The sequence below is a fragment of the Cherax quadricarinatus genome, chromosome 77, assembly GCF_038502225.1.
Source record: "Cherax quadricarinatus isolate ZL_2023a chromosome 77, ASM3850222v1, whole genome shotgun sequence".
NCBI classification, from domain to species: Eukaryota; Metazoa; Arthropoda; class Malacostraca; order Decapoda; family Parastacidae; genus Cherax; species Cherax quadricarinatus.
The window spans coordinates 4,586,222-4,606,221 of NC_091368.1; the positions used below are offsets into that span (position 1 = coordinate 4,586,222).

At 51.6% G+C, this 20,000-nt stretch overlaps 1 protein-coding gene across 1 annotated transcript in view; it reads left to right on the plus strand.

Moving 5' to 3' along the window:
• Positions 1-20,000, plus strand: part of LOC128702011 (putative neural-cadherin 2) — a 348,502-nt gene that overhangs the window by 166,811 nt on the left and 161,691 nt on the right. Inside the window, exon 3 of the mRNA XM_070101448.1 lies at positions 15,206-15,325. Coding sequence (XP_069957549.1) covers positions 15,206-15,325 — 120 coding nt within the window. The remainder of the gene's footprint in view (positions 1-15,205; positions 15,326-20,000) is intronic.

The window sequence follows — 20,000 nt, forward strand, 5'->3', positions numbered from 1 at the left end:
GTGCTGTGATGATGGTGGAGGAGGTACTGTGATGATGGTGGAGGACGTACTGTGATGATGGTGGAGGAGGTACTGTGATGATGGTGGAGGACGTACTGTGATGATGGTGGAGGAGGTACTGTGATGATGGTGGAGGACGTACTGTGATGATGGTGGAGGAGGTACTGTGATGATGGTGGAGGAGGTACTGTGATGATGGTGGAGGACGTACTGTGATGATGGTGGAGGAGGTACTGTGATGATGGTGGAGGAGGTGCTGTGATGATGGTGGAGGAGGTACTGTGATGATGGTGGAGGACGTACTGTGATGATGGTGGAGGAGGTACTGTGATGATGGTGGAGGACGTACTGTGATGATGGTGGAGGAGGTACTGTGATGATGGTGGAGGACGTACTGTGATGATGGTGGAGGAGGTACTGTGATGATGGTGGAGGAGGTGCTGTGATGATGGTGGAGGAGGTACTGTGATGATGGTGGAGGAGGTACTGTGATGATGGTGGAGGACGTACTGTGATGATGGTGGAGGAGGTACTGTGATGATGGTGGAGAAGGTACTGTGATGATGGTGGAGGAGGTACTGTGATGATGGTGGAGGACGTACTGTGATGATGGTGGAGGAGGTACTGTGATGATGGTGGAGGAGGTGCTGTGATGATGGTGGAGGAGGTACTGTGATGATGGTGGAGGAGGTACTGTGATGATGGTGGAGGAGGTGCTGTGATGATGGTGGAGGAGGTGCTGTGATGATGGTGGAGGAGGTACTGTGATGATGGTGGAGGAGGTACTGTGATGATGGTGGAGGAGGTGCTGTGATGATGGTGGAGGAGGTACTGTGATGATGGTGGAGGAGGTACTGTGATGATGGTGGAGGAGGTGCTGTGATGATGGTGGAGGAGGTACTGTGATGATGGTGGAGGAGGTACTGTGATGATGGTGGAGGAGGTACTGTGATGATGGTGGAGGAGGTGCTGTGATGATGGTGGAGGAGGTGCTGTGATGATGGTGGAGGAGGTACTGTGATGATGGTGGAGGAGATGCTGTGATGATGGTGGAGGAGGTGCTGTGATGATGGTGGAGGAGGTGCTGTGATGATGGTGGAGGAGGTACTGTGATGATGGTGGAGGAGGTGCTGTGATGATGGTGGAGGAGGTACTGTGATGATGGTGGAGGAGGTACTGTGATGATGGTGGAGGAGGTACTGTGATGATGGTGGAGGAGGTACTGTGATGATGGTGGAGGACGTACTGTGATGATGGTGGAGGAGGTACTGTGATGATGGTGGAGGAGGTGCTGTGATGATGGTGGAGGACGTACTGTGATGATGGTGGAGGAGGTACTGTGATGATGGTGGAGGAGGTGCTGTGATGATGGTGGAGGACGTACTGTGATGATGGTGGAGGAGGTACTGTGATGATGGTGGAGGAGGTGCTGTGATGATGGTGGAGGAGGTGCTGTGATGATGGTGGAGGACGTACTGTGATGATGGTGGAGGAGGTACTGTGATGATGGTGGAGAAGGTGCTGTGATGATGGTGGAGGAGGTGCTGTGATGATGGTGGAGGAGGTACTGTGATGATGGTGGAGGAGGTACTGTGATGATGGTGGAGGAGGTGCTGTGATGATGGTGGAGAAGGTGCTGTGATGATGGTGGAGGAGGTACTGTGATGATGGTGGAGGAGGTACTGTGATGATGGTGGAGGAGGTGCTGTGATGATGGTGGAGGAGGTGCTGTGATGATGGTGGAGGAGGTACTGTGATGATGGTGGAGGAGGTGCTGTGATGATGGTGGAGGAGGTGCTGTGATGATGGTGGAGGAGGTGCTGTGATGATGGTGGAGGAGGTACTATGATGATGGTGGAGAAGGTGCTGTGATGATGGTGGGGGAGGTGCTGTGATGATGGTGGGGGAGGTGCTGTGATGATGGTGGAGGAGGTACTATGATGATGGTGGAGGACGTACTGTGATGATGGTGGAGGAGGTGCTGTGATGATGGTGGAGGAGGTACTATGATGATGGTGGAGGAGGTGCTGTGATGATGGTGGAGGAGGTACTATGATGATGGTGGAGGAGGTACTGTGATGATGGTGGAGGAGGTACTGTGATGATGGTGGAGGAGGTGCTGTGATGATGGTGGAGGAGATGCTGTGATGATGGTGGAGGAGGTACTATGATGATGGTGGAGGAGGTGCTGTGATGATGGTGGAGGTGCTGTGATGATGGTGGAGGAGGTACTGTGATGATGGTGGAGGAGGTACTGTGATGATGGTGGAGGTGCTGTGATGATGGTGGAGGAGGTACTGTGATGATGGTGGAGGAGGTACTGTGATGATGGTGGAGGTGCTGTGATGATGGTGGAGGAGGTACTGTGATGATGGTGGAGGTGCTGTGATGATGGTGGAGGAGGTACTGTGATGATGGTGGAGGAGGTACTGTGATGATGGTGGAGGTGCTGTGATGATGGTGGAGGAGGTGCTGTGATGATGGTGGAGGAGGTGCTGTGATGATGGTGGAGGAGGTACTGTGATGATGGTGGAGGAGGTGCTGTGATGATGGTGGAGGAGGTGCTGTGATGATGGTGGAGGAGGTGCTGTGATGATGGTGGAGGAGGTGCTGTGATGATGGTGGAGGAGGTGCTGTGATGATGGTGGAGGAGGTGCTGTGATGATGGTGGAGGAGGTGCTGTGATGATGGTGGAGGAGGTACTGTGATGATGGTGGAGGAGGTGCTGTGATGATGGTGGAGGAGATGCTGTGATGATGGTGGAGGAGGTACTATGATGATGGTGGAGGAGGTGCTGTGATGATGGTGGAGGAGGTGCTGTGATGATGGTGGAGAAGGTGCTGTGATGATGGTGGAGGAGGTGCTGTGATGATGGTGGAGGAGGTGCTGTGATGGTGGTGGAGGAGGTGCTGTGATGATGGTGGAGGAGGTGCTGTGATGATGGTGGAGGAGGTACTGTGATGATGGTGGAGAAGGTGCTGTGATGATGGTGGAGGAGGTACTGTGATGATGGTGGAGGAGGTACTGTGATGATGGTGGAGGAGGTACTGTGATGATGGTGGAGGAGGTACTGTGATGATGGTGGAGAAGGTACTGTGATGATGGTGGAGGAGGTGCTGTGATGATGGTGGAGGAGGTACTGTGATGATGGTGGAGAAGGTACTGTGATGATGGTGGAGGAGGTGCTGTGATGATGGTGGAGGAGGTACTGTGATGATGGTGGAGAAGGTACTGTGATGATGGTGGAGGAGGTGCTGTGATGATGGTGGAGAAGGTACTGTGATGATGGTGGAGGAGGTGCTGTGATGATGGTGGAGAAGGTACTGTGATGATGGTGGAGGAGGTACTGTGATGATGGTGGAGGAGGTACTGTGATGATGGTGGAGGAGGTACTGTGATGATGGTGGAGGAGGTACTGTGATGATGGTGGAGAAGGTGCTGTGATGATGGTGGAGGAGGTACTGTGATGATGGTGGAGGAGGTACTGTGATGATGGTGGAGAAGGTGCTGTGATGATGGTGGAGGAGGTGCTGTGATGATGGTGGAGGAGGTGCTGTGATGATGGTGGAGAAGGTGCTGTGATGATGGTGGAGGAGGTACTGTGATGATGGTGGAGGAGGTACTGTGATGATGGTGGAGGTGCTGTGATGATGGTGGAGGAGGTGCTGTGATGATGGTGGGGGAGGTGCTGTGATGATGGTGGAGGAGGTGCTGTGATGATGGTGGAGGAGGTGCTGTGATGATGGTGGAGAAGGTGCTGTGATGATGGTGGAGGAGGTGCTGTGATGATGGTGGAGGAGGTGCTGTGATGATGGTGGAGGAGGTGCTGTGATGATGGTGGAGGAGGTACTGTGATGATGGTGGAGAAGGTGCTGTGATGATGGTGGAGGAGGTGCTGTGATGATGGTGGAGGAGGTGCTGTGATGATGGTGGAGGAGGTGCTGTGATGATGGTGGAGGAGGTGCTGTGATGATGGTGGAGGAGGTGCTGTGATGATGGTGGAGGAGGTGCTGTGATGATGGTGGAGGAGGTACTGTGATGATGGTGGAGGAGGTGCTGTGATGATGGTGGAGGAGGTACTGTGATGATGGTGGAGGAGGTGCTGTGATGATGGTGGAGGAGGTGCTGTGATGATGGTGGAGGAGGTGCTGTGATGATGGTGGAGGAGGTGCTGTGATGATGGTGGAGGAGGTGCTGTGATGATGGTGGAGGAGGTACTGTGATGATGGTGGAGGAGGTGCTGTGATGATGGTGGAGGAGGTGCTGTGATGATGGTGGGGGAGGTGCTGTGATGATGGTGGAGGAGGTACTGTGATGATGGTGGAGGAGGTGCTGTGATGATGGTGGAGGAGGTACTGTGATGATGGTGGAGGAGGTACTGTGATGATGGTGGAGGAGGTACTGTGATGATGGTGGAGGAGGTACTGTGATGATGGTGGAGGAGGTGCTGTGATGATGGTGGAGGAGGTACTGTGATGATGGTGGAGGAGGTACTGTGATGATGGTGGAGGAGGTGCTGTGATGATGGTGGAGGAGGTGCTGTGATGATGGTGGAGGAGGTGCTGTGATGATGGTGGAGGAGGTACTGTGATGATGGTGGAGGAGGTACTGTGATGATGGTGGAGGAGGTACTGTGATGATGAAGTGCTGTGATGATGGTGGAGGAGATGCTGTGATGATGGTGGAGGAGATGCTGTGATGATGGTGGAGGAGGTGCTGTGATGATGGTGGAGGAGGTGCTGTGATGATGGTGGAGGAGGTGCTGTGATGATGGTGGAGGAGGTACTGTGATGATGGTGGAGGAGGTGCTGTGATGATGGTGGAGGAGGTGCTGTGATGATGGTGGAGGAGGTACTGTGATGATGGTGGAGGAGGTACTGTGATGATGGTGGAGGAGGTACTGTGATGATGGTGGAGGAGGTACTGTGATGATGGTGGAGGAGGTGCTGTGATGATGGTGGAGGAGGTGCTGTGATGATGGTGGAGGAGGTACTGTGATGATGGTGGAGGAGGTGCTGTGATGATGGTGGAGGAGGTGCTGTGATGATGGTGGAGGAGGTGCTGTGATGATGGTGGAGGAGGTGCTGTGATGATGGTGGAGGAGGTGCTGTGATGATGGTGGAGGAGGTGCTGTGATGTTGGTGGAGGAGGTGCTGGGATGTTGGTGGATGGTGGTGGAGGTGCTGTGATGATGGTGGAGGAGGTGCTGTGATGATGGTGGAGGAGGTGCTGTGATGATGGTGGAGGAGGTGCTGTGATGATGGTGGAGGAGGTGCTGTGATGATGGTGGAGGAGGTGCTGTGATGATGGTGGAGGAGGTGCTGTGATGATGGTGGAGGAGGTGCTGTGATGATGGTGGTGGAGGTACTGTGATGATGGTGGAGGAGGTGCTGTGATGATGGTGGAGGAGGTGCTGTGATGATGGTGGAGGAGATGCTGTGATGATGGTGGAGGAGGTGCTGTGATGATGGTGGAGGAGGTGCTGTGATGATGGTGGAGGAGGTGCTGTGATGATGGTGGAGGAGGTGCTGTGATGATGGTGGAGGAGGTGCTGTGATGATGGTGGAGGAGGTGCTGTGATGATGGTGGAGGAGGTGCTGTGATGATGGTGGAGGAGGTACTGTGATGATGGTGGTGGAGGTGCTGTGATGATGGTGAGGTGCTGTGATGAGGTGGAGGAGGCTCTGTGATGATGGTGGGGGAGGTGCTGTGATGATGGTGGAGGAGGTGCTGTGATGATGGTGGAGGAGGTGCTGTGATGATGGTGGAGGAGGTGCTGTGATGATGGTGGAGGAGGTGCTGTGATGATGGTGGAGGAGGTGCTGTGATGATGGTGGAGGTGCTGTGATGATGGTGGAGGAGGCTGTGATGATGGTGGAGGAGGTGCTGTGATGATGGTGGAGGAGGTGCTGTGATGATGGTGGAGATGATGGTGCTGTGATGATGGTGGAGGAGGTGCTGTGATGATGGTGGAGGAGGTACTGTGATGAGGTGCTGTGTGATGGTGGAGGAGATGCTGTGATGATGGTGGAGGAGGTGCTGTGATGATGGTGGAGGAGGTGCTGTGATGATGGTGGAGGAGATGCTGTGATGATGGTGGAGGAGGTACTGTGATGAGGAGGTGCTGTGATGATGGTGGAGGAGGTGCTGTGATGATGGTGGAGGAGGTGCTGTGATGATGGTGGAGGAGGTGCTGTGATGATGGTGGAGGAGGTGCTGTGGAGGTGCTGTGATGATGGTGGAGGAGGTGCTGTGATGATGGTGGAGGAGATGATGGTGGAGGAGGTGCTGTGATGATGGTGGAGGAGGTGCTGTGATGATGGTGGAGGAGGTGCTGTGATGATGGTGGAGGAGGTGCTGTGATGATGGTGGAGGAGGTGCTGTGATGATGGTGGAGGAGGTGCTGTGATGATGGTGGAGGAGGTGCTGTGATGATGGTGGAGGAGGTGCTGTGATGATGGTGGAGGAGGTGCTGTGATGATGGTGGAGGAGGTGCTGTGATGATGGTGGAGGAGGTGCTGTGATGATGGTGGAGGAGGTGCTGTGATGATGGTGGAGGAGGTGCTGTGATGATGGTGGAGGAGGTGCTGTGATGATGGTGGAGGAGGTGCTGTGATGATGGTGGAGGAGGTGCTGTGATGATGGTGGAGGAGGTGCTGTGATGATGGTGGAGGAGGTGCTGTGATGATGGTGGAGGAGGTGCTGTGATGATGGTGGAGGAGGTACTGTGATGATGGTGGAGGAGGTGCTGTGATGATGGTGGAGGAGGTGCTGTGATGATGGTGGAGGAGGTGCTGTGATGATGGTGGAGGAGGTGCTGTGATGATGGTGGAGGAGGTGCTGTGATGATGGTGGAGGAGGTGCTGTGATGATGGTGGAGGAGGTGCTGTGATGATGGTGGAGGAGGTGCTGTGATGATGGTGGAGGAGGTGCTGTGATGATGGTGGAGGAGGTACTGTGATGATGGTGGAGGAGGTGCTGTGATGATGGTGGAGGAGGTGCTGTGATGATGGTGGAGGAGGTGCTGTGATGATGGTGGAGGAGGTGCTGTGATGATGGTGGAGGAGGTGCTGTGATGATGGTGGAGGAGGTGCTGTGATGATGGTGGAGGAGGTGCTGTGATGATGGTGGAGGAGGTGCTGTGATGATGGTGGAGGAGGTGCTGTGATGATGGTGGAGGAGGTGCTGTGATGATGGTGGAGGAGGTGCTGTGATGATGGTGGAGGAGGTGCTGTGATGATGGTGGAGGAGGTGCTATGATGATGGTGGAGGAGGTGCTGTGATGATGGTGGAGGTGCTGTGATGATGGTGGAGGAGGTGCTGTGATGATGGTGGAGGAGATGCTGTGATGATGGTGGAGGAGGTGCTGTGATGATGGTGGAGGAGGTGCTGTGATGATGGTGGAGGAGGTGCTGTGATGATGGTGGAGGAGGTGCTGTGATGATGGTGGAGGAGGTGCTGTGATGATGGTGGAGGAGGTGCTGTGATGATGGTGGAGAGGTGCTGTGATGATGGTGGAGGAGGTGCTGTGATGATGGTGGAGGAGGTGCTGTGATGATGTGCTGTGATGAGGAGGTGCTGTGATGATGGTGGAGGAGGTGCTGTGATGATGGTGGAGGTACTGTGGAGGTGCTGTGATGATGGTGGAGGAGGTGCTGTGATGATGGTGAGGTGCTGTGATGGTGGTGGAGGAGGTGCTGTGATGATGGTGGAGGAGGTGCTGTGATGATGGTGGAGGAGGTGCTGTGATGATGGTGGAGGAGGCTGTGATGATGGTGGAGGAGGTGCTGTGATGATGGTGGGAGGTGCTGTGATGATGGTGGAGGAGGTACTGTGATGATGGTGGAGGAGGTGCTGTGATGATGGTGGGGGAGGTGCTGTGATGATGGTGGAGGAGGTGCTGTGATGATGGTGGAGGAGGTGCTGTGATGATGGTGGAGGAGGTGCTGTGATGATGGTGGAGGAGGTGCTGTGATGATGGTGGAGGAGGTGCTGTGATGATGGTGGAGGAGGTGCTGTGATGATGAGGTGCTGTGATGATGGTGGAGGAGGTGCTGTAATGAGGGGGGAGGAGGTGCTGTGATGATGGTGGGGGAGGTGCTGTGATGATGGTGGAGGAGGTGCTGTGATGATGGTGGAGGAGGTGCTGTGATGATGGTGGAGGAGGTGCTGTGATGATGGTGGAGGAGGTGCTGTGATGATGGTGGAGGAGGTACTGTGATGATGGTGGAGGAGGTACTGTGATGATGCTGTGATGATGGTGGGAGGTGCTGTGATGATGGTGGAGGAGGTGCTGTGATGATGGTGGAGGAGGTGCTGTGATGATGGTGGAGGAGGTGCTGTGATGATGGTGGAGGAGGTGCTGTGATGATGGTGGAGGAGGTGCTGTGATGATGGTGGAGGAGGTGCTGTGATGATGGTGGAGGAGGTGCTGTGATGATGGTGGAGATGAGGTGCTGTGATGATGGTGGTGGGAGGTGCTGTGATGATGGTGGAGGAGGTGCTGTGATGATGGTGGAGGAGGTGCTGTGATGATGGTGGAGGAGGTGCTGTGATGAGGTGCTGTGGTGTGGAGGAGGTGCTGTGATGATGGTGGAGGAGGTGCTGTGATGATGGTGGAGGAGGTGCTGTGATGATGGTGGAGGAGGTGCTGTGATGATGGTGGAGGAGGTGCTGTGATGATGGTGGAGGAGGTGCTGTGATGATGGTGGAGGAGGTGCTGTGATGATGGTGGAGGAGGTGCTGTGATGATGGTGGAGAAGGTGCTGTGATGATGGTGGAGGAGGTGCTGTGATGATGGTGTGCTGTGATGATGGTGGAGGAGGTGCTGTGATGATGGTGGAGGAGGTGCTGTGATGATGGTGGAGGAGATGATGGTGCTGTGATGATGGTGGAGGAGGTGCTGTGATGTTGGTGGAGGAGGTGCTGTGATGATGGTGGAGAAGGTGCTGTGATGATGGTGGAGGAGGTGCTGTGATGATGGTGGTGGTGGTGCTGTGATGATGGTGGGGAGGTGCTGTGATGATGATGGAGGAGGTACTGTGATGATGGTGGAGGAGGTGCTGTGATGATGGTGGAGGAGGTGCTGTGATGATGGTGGAGGAGGTGCTGTGATGATGGTGGAGGAGGTGCTGTGATGATGGTGGAGGAGGCTGTGATGATGGTGGAGATGGTGCTGTGATGATGGTGGAGAAGGTGCTGTGATGATGGTGGAGGAGGTGCTGTGATGATGGTGGAGAAGGTGCTGTGATGATGGTGGAGGAGGTGCTGTGATGATGGTGGAGAAGGTGCTGTGATGATGGTGGAGAAGGTGCTGTGATGATGGTGGAGGAGGTGCTGTGATGATGGTGGAGGAGGTGCTGTGATGATGGTGGAGAAGGTGTGTGATGATGGTGGAGGAGGTGTGATGATGTTGGAGGAGGTGCTGTGATGATGGTGGAGGAGGTGCTGTGATGATGGTGGAGGAGGTGCTGTGATGATGGTGGAGAAGGTGCTGTGATGATGGTGATGGAGGAGGTGCTGTGATGATGGTGGAGAAGGTGCTGTGATGATGGTGGAGGAGGTACTGTGATGATGGTGAGGTGCTGTGATGCTGGTGGAGAAGGTGCTGTGATGATGGTGAAGGTGCTGTGATGATGGTGGGGAAGGTGCTGTGATGATGGTGGAGGAGGTGCTGTGATGATGGTGGAGGAGGTACTGTGATGATGGTGGAGGAGGTGCTGTGATGATGGTGGAGAAGGTGCTGTGATGATGGTGGAGGAGGTGCTGTGATGATGGTGGAGGAGGTGCTGTGATGATGGTGGAGGAGGTGCTGTGATGATGGTGGAGGAGGTGCTGTGATGATGGTGGAGGAGGTGCTGTGATGATGGTGGAGAAGGTGCTGTGATGATGGTGGAGGAGGTGCTGTGATGATGGTGGAGGAGGTGCTGTGATGATGGTGGAGGAGGTGCTGTGATGATGGTGGAGGAGGTGCTGTGATGATGGTGGAGAAGGTGCTGTGATGATGGTGGAGGAGGTGCTGTGATGATGGTGGAGGAGGTGCTGTGATGATGGTAGGGGAAGTGCTGTAATGATGGTGGAGAAGGTGCTGTGATGATGGTGGAGGAGGTGCTGTGATGATGGTGGAGGAGGTGCTGTGATGATGGTGGAGGAGGTACTATGATGATGGTGGAGGAGGTGCTGTGATGATGGTGGGGAGGTGCTGTGTGATGGAGGATGGATGATGGAGTAGGTGCTGTGATGATGGTGGAGGAGGTGCTGTGATGATGGTGGAGGAGGTGCTGTGATGATGGTGGAGGAGGTGCTGTGATGATGGTGGAGGAGGTGCTGTGATGATGGTGGAGGAGGTGCTGTGATGATGGTGGAGGAGGTACTGTGATGATGGTGGAGGAGGTGCTGTGATGATGGTGGAGGAGGTACTGTGATGATGGTGGAGGAGGTGCTGTGATGATGGTGGAGAAGGTGCTGTGATGATGGTGGAGGAGGTGCTGTGATGATGGTGGAGGAGGTACTGTGATGATGGTGGAGGAGGTGCTGTGATGATGGTGGAGGAGGTACTGTGATGATGGTGGAGGAGGTGCTGTGATGATGGTGGAGGAGGTACTGTGATGATGGTGGAGGAGGTGCTGTGATGATGGTGGAGGAGGTACTGTGATGATGGTGGGGGAAGTGCTGTGATGATGGTGGAGAAGGTGCTGTGATGATGGTGGAGGAGGTGCTGTGATGATGGTGGAGGAGGTACTGTGATGATGGTGGGGGAAGTGCTGTGATGATGGTGGAGGAGGTACTGTGATGATGGTGGAGGAGGTGCTGTGATGATGGTGGAGGAGGTGCTGTGATGATGGTGGAGAAGGTGCTGTGATGATGGTGGAGGAGGTGCTGTGATGATGGTGGAGGAGGTTCTGTGATGATGGTGGAGGAGGTGCTGTGATGATGGTGGAGGAGGTGCTGTGATGATGGTGGGGGAGGTGCTGTGATGATGATGGAGGAGGTGCTGTGATGATGGTGGAGGAGGTGCTGTGATGATGGCTGTGATGATGGTGTGGATGGTGGGGGAGGTGCTGATGATGATGGTGGAGGAGGTGCTGTGATGATGGTGGGGGAGGTGCTGTGATGATGGTGGAGATGATGTACTGTGATGATGGTGGAGGAGGTGCTGTGATGATGGTGGGGGAAGTGCTGTGATGATGGTGGAGAAGGTGCTGTGATGATGGTGGAGGAGGTGCTGTGATGATGGTGGAGGAGGTGCTGTGATGATGGTGGAGGAGGTGCTGTGATGATGGTGGAGGAGGTGCTGTGATGATGATGGGGGAGGTGCTGTGATGATGGTGGAGGAGGTGCTGTGATGATGGTGTAGGAGGTACTGTGATGATGGTGGAGGAGGTGCTGTGATGATGGTGGAGGAGGTGCTGTGATGATGGTGGAGAAGGTGCTGTGATGATGGTGGAGGAGGTGCTGTGATGATGGTGGAGGAGGTTCTGTGATGATGGTGGAGGAGGTGCTGTGATGATGGTGGAGGAGGTGCTGTGATGATGGTGGGGGAGGTGCTGTGATGATGATGGAGGAGGTGCTGTGATGATGGTGGAGGAGGTGCTGTGATGATGGTGGAGAAGGTGCTGAGATGATGGTGGAGGAGGTGCTGTGATGATGGTGGGGGAGGTGCTGTGATGATGGTGGAGGAGGTGCTGTGATGATGGTGGAGGAGGTGCTGTGATGATGGTGGGGGAGGTGCTGTGATGATGATGGCGGAGGTCCTGTGATGATGGTGGGGGAGGTGCTGTGATGATGGTGGAGGAGGTGCTGTGATGATGGTGGAGGAGGTGCTGTGATGATGGTGGGGAGGTGCTGTGATGATGATGGAGGAGGTGCTGTGATGATGGTGGAGGAGGTGCTGTGATGATGGAGGAGGAGGTGCTGTGATGATGGTGGAGGAGGTGCTGTGATGATGGTGGAGGAGGTGCTGTGATGATGGTGGGGGAGGTGCTGTGATGATGGTGGAGGAGGTGCTGTGATGATGGTGGGGAGGTGCTGTGATGATGATGGAGAAGATGCTGTGATGATGGTGGAGGAGGTGCTGTGATGATGGTGGAGGAGGTGCTGTGATGATGGTGGAGGAGGTGCTGTGATGATGGTGGAGGAGGTGCTGTGATGATGGTGGGGGAGGTGCTGTGATGATGGTGGAGGAGGTGCTGTGATGATGGTGTAGGAAGTGCTGTGATGATGGTGGAGAAGGTGCTGTGATGTTGGAGGCTGAGATGCTGTGATGATCGTGGAGGAGGTGCTGTGATGATGGTGGAGGAGGTGCTGTGATGATGGCGGAGGCGGTGCTGTGATGATGGTGGAGGAGGTTCTGTGATGATGGCGGAGGCGGTGCTGTGATGATGGAGGCTGAGATGCTGTGATGATGATGGAGGAGGTGCTGTGATGATGGTGGAGGAGGTGCTGTGATGATGGTGGAGGAGGTGCTGTGATGATGGTGGAGGAGGTGCTGTGATGATGGAGGCTGATATGCTGTGATGATGGTGGAGGAGGTGCTGTGATGATGGTGGAGGAGGTGCTGTGATGATGGTGGCTGAGATGCTGTGATGATGGTGGAGGAGTAGGAGGAGGAGGAGGAGAAGAGGAAGGTAGGAGTGGTAGAGAAAGAGGAGGAAGAGTAGAGAAAAAATATGAAGAAATCAGGAAATGCAATTGAAGAGGAAAGTAGGAAAAAAGGAAAGAGGTAATTGGAAAAAGACAAAAAGGGAAGGAAGAGTAGGAAGAAAGAAATGGGAATGAAATGGAAGGAGAGGCAGGAGAAGAGAACCCGGGAGGAAGTGAGATGGAACGGGAAGATGTAGCAAAAGAAAGAGAGAGGGAAGAGGGGAAGAGGCAAAGAAAGAGAGGAAGAGGGGAAGAGAGGAAGAGGGGAAGAGATGAGAAGTGAGCACCTTCGTGGTAGATCTCTAAGTGTAGTTCTCAATGGAACGGAATCAGCAAGACATCCTATTGGGGCAAGTGTTCCACAAGGAAGTGTGCTGGGACCATTGTTATGGAATGTCTACTTCAACGACCTTCTTCATCTCATCCCAGAATCACATGCATAAGCAGACGACTGTACACTGACATTCACTTATCCAAGAGAAGAAATGCCAGCTGCTCTAAGCTACATCAATCACCAGCTGAGAGCTATATCAGCTTGGGGAAATAGATGGCAAGTAACATTTGCACCTGAAAAAACACAAATTATGATCTCTTGGCACCATGATGGTAATGCCGGAGCAGTACTAAGTATGAATGGGAGAGTATTGGTATCTGGGGAAGAAGTTGATATCCTTGGGGTGAAATTGGACTCCAAACTGACCATGAAGAACCACGTTGTAAATCTTCCAAACAAGGCAGCCAGGAACCTAACAGCAATTTGCCGTATCTCACATCTGCTTGACAGTAGGGGTTGCAAGATTTTGTACGAGGCACAAGTACGCTCGCACCTTGAGTATGCTCCACTTTCTTGGTTTGCCTGCCCCCTCGCCTCATCTGCGACTGCTTGATAGAGTGGAGAACAGAGCAAGACGTCTCATCTCTCGCCTGGACCCATCCTGGATAGATCTGTCATTTCACCAGAGCCTTCAACACAGGAGGGATGCGGGTGGCCTTACTGTTATGAACAAGGCCAACATTGCTAAAGTACCACACTTGGATCCACTTCGAGGGCAGCGTGAAACAATCTTCTATACCACAAGACGGGCAGAAAGTAGCAACTTCACTCTGGCTGTACCCTTCTCCAGAACATCACTCCATCTGAGATCATGTATACCCAGGATGACTCGAGTATGGAACACATTCGTACAGCATTATGATGTCAATGAGATAAAGTCAGTTGATCAAATGAAAATGCTGGCCCACAGATGGTCCACAGCTGGCCCACAGATGGTCGACAGCTGGCCCACAGATGGTCCACAGCTGGCCCACAGATGGTTTACAGCTATCCCACAGATGGGCCACAGCTGGCCCACAGATGGTCCACAGCTGGCCCACAGATGGTCCACAGCTGGCCCACAGATGGTCCACAGCTGGCCCACAGATGGTCCACAGCTGGCCCACAGATGGTCCACAGCTGGCCCACAGATGGTCCACAGCTGGTCCACAGATGGTCCACAGCTGGCCCACAGATGGTCCACAGCTGGCCCACAGATGGTCCAACTTCATCCTGTTTCCTACTTGTATGTATCATAACAATAAAAATGCTTTCAAATGAGCTGATGTAGGTAACAGCTCTTAGCTTGTTAATAAAGTTAGGGATCCTTAACCTGTAAATAGCTTGTCAATAAAGCTAGGGATCCTTAACATTGTCAAACCATGTGTAAAAAAAAGAGGAAGAGGAGAAGAGAGAGGAATAGTAGAAAAAGAAGAAGAGAGGAAGAGAGGAAGAGAGGAAAAGAGGAAGAGAGGGGGAAGAGGATAAATGGTTATACAAGACTAACACAATCTTATTAGAGAACATTCATGTATATTATCAAATAACTTTTGGAATAAGAAGGTATGGAGGGAAGAATTCTCTCTCTCTCTCTCTCTCTCTCTCTCTCTCTCTCTCTCTCTCTCTCTCTCTCTCTCTCTCTCTCTCTCTCTCTCTCTCTCTCTCTCTCTTACACTTGGATACACAATAAATTCCTTCCATGTGTCTCACAAACTAACAATTGTTACCTCAACTCATTTCAACTCAGAGGTTAACGACAACAGCTTCACCATTATTAAGTTAGTTTGTATGTGAGAGCACAGTGGAGTTCATGCGAGTACATGGAAGTACATGAGAGTGCAAAGGAGTACATGGGAGTGCATGAAAGTGCATGGGAGTACATGGAAGTGCATAGGAGTCAAATATTTATATATTTGACCTTCACAAATCTTGATTTGGGTAATTACGGAACCCAAAGCTGTTTTATTTTTTTCTATAGACAATATGTTCTCATTGCAATGAAGTTTATCTATAACGAACCAATGTTTGTGCGAACCAAACTTCCTTTTGTCTTTCGTGACGGGTCCAGGAAGGAGCCAAATATCTTAAAAGTTCCTACCAAGTGTGCGGTATTTTCCTGAATTGTTCCAGCCACGGTATTGTAACCCTTATTTATTACTCCATTGTATTTAAGAATTACATCTTGTTTTTATAAAGATATTTCACAAGTTTATGTTTTACAAACTTACCCAAAAATATCTGACTTTACAGTGACCAAGTTGGTGGGGAGTGGACCGCTGGAGTTCACACAGAAGGTGTACGAGACTCAGGTGCTGGAGAATACTGCCCCTGGACCCCTTCTTCAGCTCTCCGTCAGGGTACATGACCGAGGTAGGTCATCTTCCTTGGTTTATCCTCTCAGGGAGAGACTTCGAACTCAGTTCGATGCGTTGGTTATTGTGTAGCCGTCCGGAGAGGACACAGACTTCGCCCTCAGTTCGATGCTCTTCGACCGAGGTATGTCACCTCCCCTTGTTTGTCCTATGAAGGGGAGATGTCGAACTCAGTTCGATGCACTGGTTTCCGTGCAGCCTTCTGGAGAGGACACAGACTTCGCCCTCAGTTCGATGCTCTTCGACCGAGGTATGTCACCTCCCCTTGTTTGTCCTATCAAGGAGAGACGTTGAACTCAGTTCGATGCACTGGTTTCTGTGCAGCCTTCCGGAGAGGACACAGACTTCGCCCTCAGTTCGATGTTGTTCTGGGGGTCGACTCACAGACAAGAGATAAGGGAGCAACATCAGTTTAAAGGGAAAGGGAGGAATGTACGGAGTAAGGGCGATGGTAGGATTAGGAAGGAAGGAGTAGAAGGGAGGGGAAGGAAAGAAAGGAAGGAAAGAAAGAATGAAAGAAGAAAGGAAGGTAAGATTGAGGGAAGATAGGAAGAAAAGAAAGTAGGAAGGAAAGAAGAAAGTAAAAGGAAAAGAAGGAATTAAGGAAGAAAGGAAGGAAGGTTTGGCTGGATAAAGATGAGGAACACTTAGATTTCATCCCCAGGTGATTTCAGGTAAATCTGATATACATACGAGGGTAAGATAACTCTCTCTCTCTCTCTCTCTCTCTCTCTCTCTCTCTCTCTCTCTCTCTCTCTCTCTCTCTTTTTTCTTTCTCTGTATAAGGTCCCGAATCATTGAAGTAGTCATGCAATATATCTGGATAGCTTTAGACAGGTCACAAGACAGGTCACAAGACAGGTCACAAGACAGGTCACAAGACAGGTCACAAGACAGGTCACAAGACAGATCACAAGACAAATCACAAGACAGGCCATAAGACATGTCACAAGTTAGGTCATAAGACAAGTCACAAGACAGGTCATAAGACAAATCACAAGAGAGGACATAAGACAAATCACAAGATAGGTCACAAACCTAAGACGAGGTCACAGACCAGAGACAAGGCCACAACGACTTACAAATGCACAACAGAATAACATTAACCGGCATCCGTCTGAGAAGAGCTCTCAAGGCGACCCTTTCAATGCCATCACAGTGCCAGATGAGGCAATCAGTCCCCGGCACTTACCATGACATATCGTTCCATCAGCAATGTTTTCCCTTGTCGAGGAGACATATTAGACGGACCTAACGTCTTCAAGGACCAAATCAAGGACATTTGGAGAGTGGTAATCACTCCAATTGCAAGAGGCGCTTTTGCAATGTTGCTCAAGGACGGTGAGAATGCAAGGAATGAGGGGAGTGAACGAGAGGAAGAACATATATATTTTTAAAATAAGTATGATTCGATATATCCGCAAGGTGCTGCTACAGTATTTTATGTGATGGTCACACAGTGACCATGTCATATTCTGTCACACAGGATGGTGTTTCACTGTCATTTCCCACCATGCGAGACGGGTTAAATACATGGCATTGAAAGTGTCAGCCTGAGCTGTGGGAGACTTCAGTAGTGTCAGCCTGAGCTGTGGGAGACTTCAGTAGTGTCAGCCTGAGCTGTGGGAGACTTCAGTAGTGTCAGACTGAGCTGTGGGAGACTTCAGTAGTGTCAGCCTGAGCTGTGGGAGACTTCAGTAGTGTCAGACTGAGCTGTGGGAGACTTCAGTAGTGTCAGACTGAGCTGTGGGAGACTTCAGTAGTGTCAGCCTGAGCTGTGGGAGACTTCAGTAGTGTCAGACTGAGTTGTGGGAGACTTCAGTAATGTCAGCCTGAGCTATGGGAGACTTCAGTAGTGTCAGACTGAGCTGTGGGAGACTTCAGTAGTGTCAGACTGAGCTGTGGGAGACTTCAGTAGTGTCAGCCTGAGCTGTGGTAGACTTCAGTAGTGTCAGCCTGAGCTGTTGGGAGACTTCAGTAGTGTCAGACTGAGCTGTGGGAGACTTCAGTAGTGTCAGCCTGAGCTGTGGGAGACTTCAGTAGTGTCAGACTGAGCTGTGGGAGACTTCAGTAGTGTCAGCCTGAGCTGTGGGAGACTTCAGTAGTGTCAGACTGAGCTGTGGGAGACTTCAGTAGTGTCAGCCTGAGCTGTGGGAGACTTCAGTAGTGTCAGCCTGAGCTGTGGGAGACTTCAGTAGTGTCAGCCTGAGCTGTGGGAGACTTCAGTAATGCCAGCCTGAGCTGTGGGAGACTTCAGCAGTGTCAGCCTGAGCTGTGGGAGACTTCAGCAGTGTCAGACTGAGCTCTGGGAGACTTCAGCATTGTCAGCCTGAGCTGTGGGAGACTTCAGCAGTGTCAGACTGAGCTGTGGGAGACTTCAGCAGTGTCAGACTGAGCTCTGGGAGACTTCAGCATTGTCAGCCTGAGCTGTCGTCAAGGGGTCACCAGCAACAATAACCTCCAAGATGGAGAGGCAGGAGAAGAGAACCCGGGAGGAAGTGAGATGGAACGGGAAGATGTAGCAAAAGAAAGAGAGAGGGAAGAGGGGAAGAGGCAAAGAAAGAGAGGAAGAGGGGAAGAGAGGAAGAGGGGAAGAGATGAAAAGTGAGTACCTTCGTGGTAGATCTCTAAGTGTAGTTCTCAATGGAACGGAATCAGCAAGACATCCTATTGGGGCAAGTGTTCCACAAGGAAGCGTGCTGGGACCATTGTTATGGAATGTCTACTTCAACAACCTTCTTCATCTCATCCCAGAATCACATGCATATGCAGACGACTGTACACTGACATTCACTTATCCAAGAGAAGAAATGCCAGCTGCTCTAAGCTACATCAATCACCAGCTGAGAGCTATATCAGCTTGGGGAAATAGATGGCAAGTAACATTTGCACCTGAGAAAATGCAAATGATGATCGTCTCTAGGCAACATGATGGTAATGCTTGTGCAGTAGTAAGGATGAATTGGAGGGTGTTGGCACCTGGAGAAGAAGTTGATATCCTTGGGGTGAAATTTGACTCCAAACTAACCATGAAGAACCACGTTGTAAATCTTGCAAACAAGGCAGCCAGGAAGCTTACAGCACTTCGCCGTATCTCGCATCTACTTGACAGTAGGGGTTGCAAGATTCTGTACGAGGCACAAGTACGCTCGCACCTTGAGTATGCTCCACTTTCTTGGTTTGCCTGCCCCCCCTCTCATCTGCGACTGCTTGACAGAGTAGAGAACAGAGCAAGACGTCTCATCTCTCGCCTGGACCCATCCTGGATAGATCTGTCATTTCAGCAGAGCCTTCAACATAGGAGGGATGTGGGTGGCCTTACTGTTATGTACAAGGCCAATATTGTCAAAATACCACACTTGGATCCACTTCGAGGACAGCGTGAAACAAGCTTTTATGCCACAAGACGGGCAGAAAGCAGCAACTTCACTCTGTAATAAAGCTGGTAGAATTACCGACAATATGTAAAGTAAAAGGACACAAGTGCAACTAATGTGACATTTTATTGTGGCAACGTTTCGCTCTCCAGGAGCTTTATCAAGCCATTACAAACAATACATGGACACAAGGGTATATAAAGGCTCAGACAAATACTCAAACGCACTAGAGAAGGGAAGAAACTTCTGTACTTGTTACCAAGCAACCCTAAACCAGCACACATGCATGGTTTACCCAAGACCCATAAACACAATATTCCTCTCAGACCAATCACGTCAGGAATAGGCAGTGCTCCACACAAACTAGCCGGAGTTCTTGCCAAACATCTTTCCTGCCTTCTGGGGACCATCAGCCCCGCTCATCTTAAACACTCAGGCGACCTTCTCAACCGCATCCGAAACCTTTCGATCCGTAACAAGAAACTAAGCAGTTTGGATGTGACTTCCCTCTTCACAAAAGTACCTACCAAAAAAGCCATCGAGGTTCTACGACGTAAAGTCAATCAGGACCGTAATATTCCTCTACCTCCCGGAGATTTTGTTGACTTGATTGAATTCTGTGTTAATTTCAACTGTTTTTCTTTCAATAACAAGCTCTACAAACAAACCTACGGCATGGGAATGGGGTCCCCCATAAGTGCCGTCCTAGCCAACTTATACATGGAACACCTAGAGTCCGAACACTTCGCCAACATCATCTCTTCAAGCGTCACTTGGTTACGTTACGTGGACGACGTCCTCGTAATAACTCCCAAACGTTTTGATGTACGGAATCTTCAGGCAAGGCTCAACGCAGTTGAACCGGCGATCCAGTTTACACTAGAAGAAGAGTCCAATGACAAGCTACCTTTCCTCGACGTCCTCATTCACAAAGTAGACAACAACCTAAGATTTCAAGTTTATCGGAAACCCACCAATAAAAATGATCTCACACACTTCTATTCCAGTCAAGATACCAAGACCAAAAGAGGCATCATCATCGGGATTTTCCTAAGAGCATACCGAATTTGTAGTCCTGAGTTTCTTGACGAGGAATGTACATACATTCACTAAACATTCACTGAGTTACATTTTCCTTCCTTTTTCATCAAAGACTGCAAGAAAAGAGCTCTTCAGATCATTAATTCTCCACGCATCAACACCACTCCCAACAAAGTTATAATTCTTCCCAACGTCTTACAAGACACAGTGCGGTCTTGCAAGACACACTACAGTCTTTCAAGACACACTTCAATC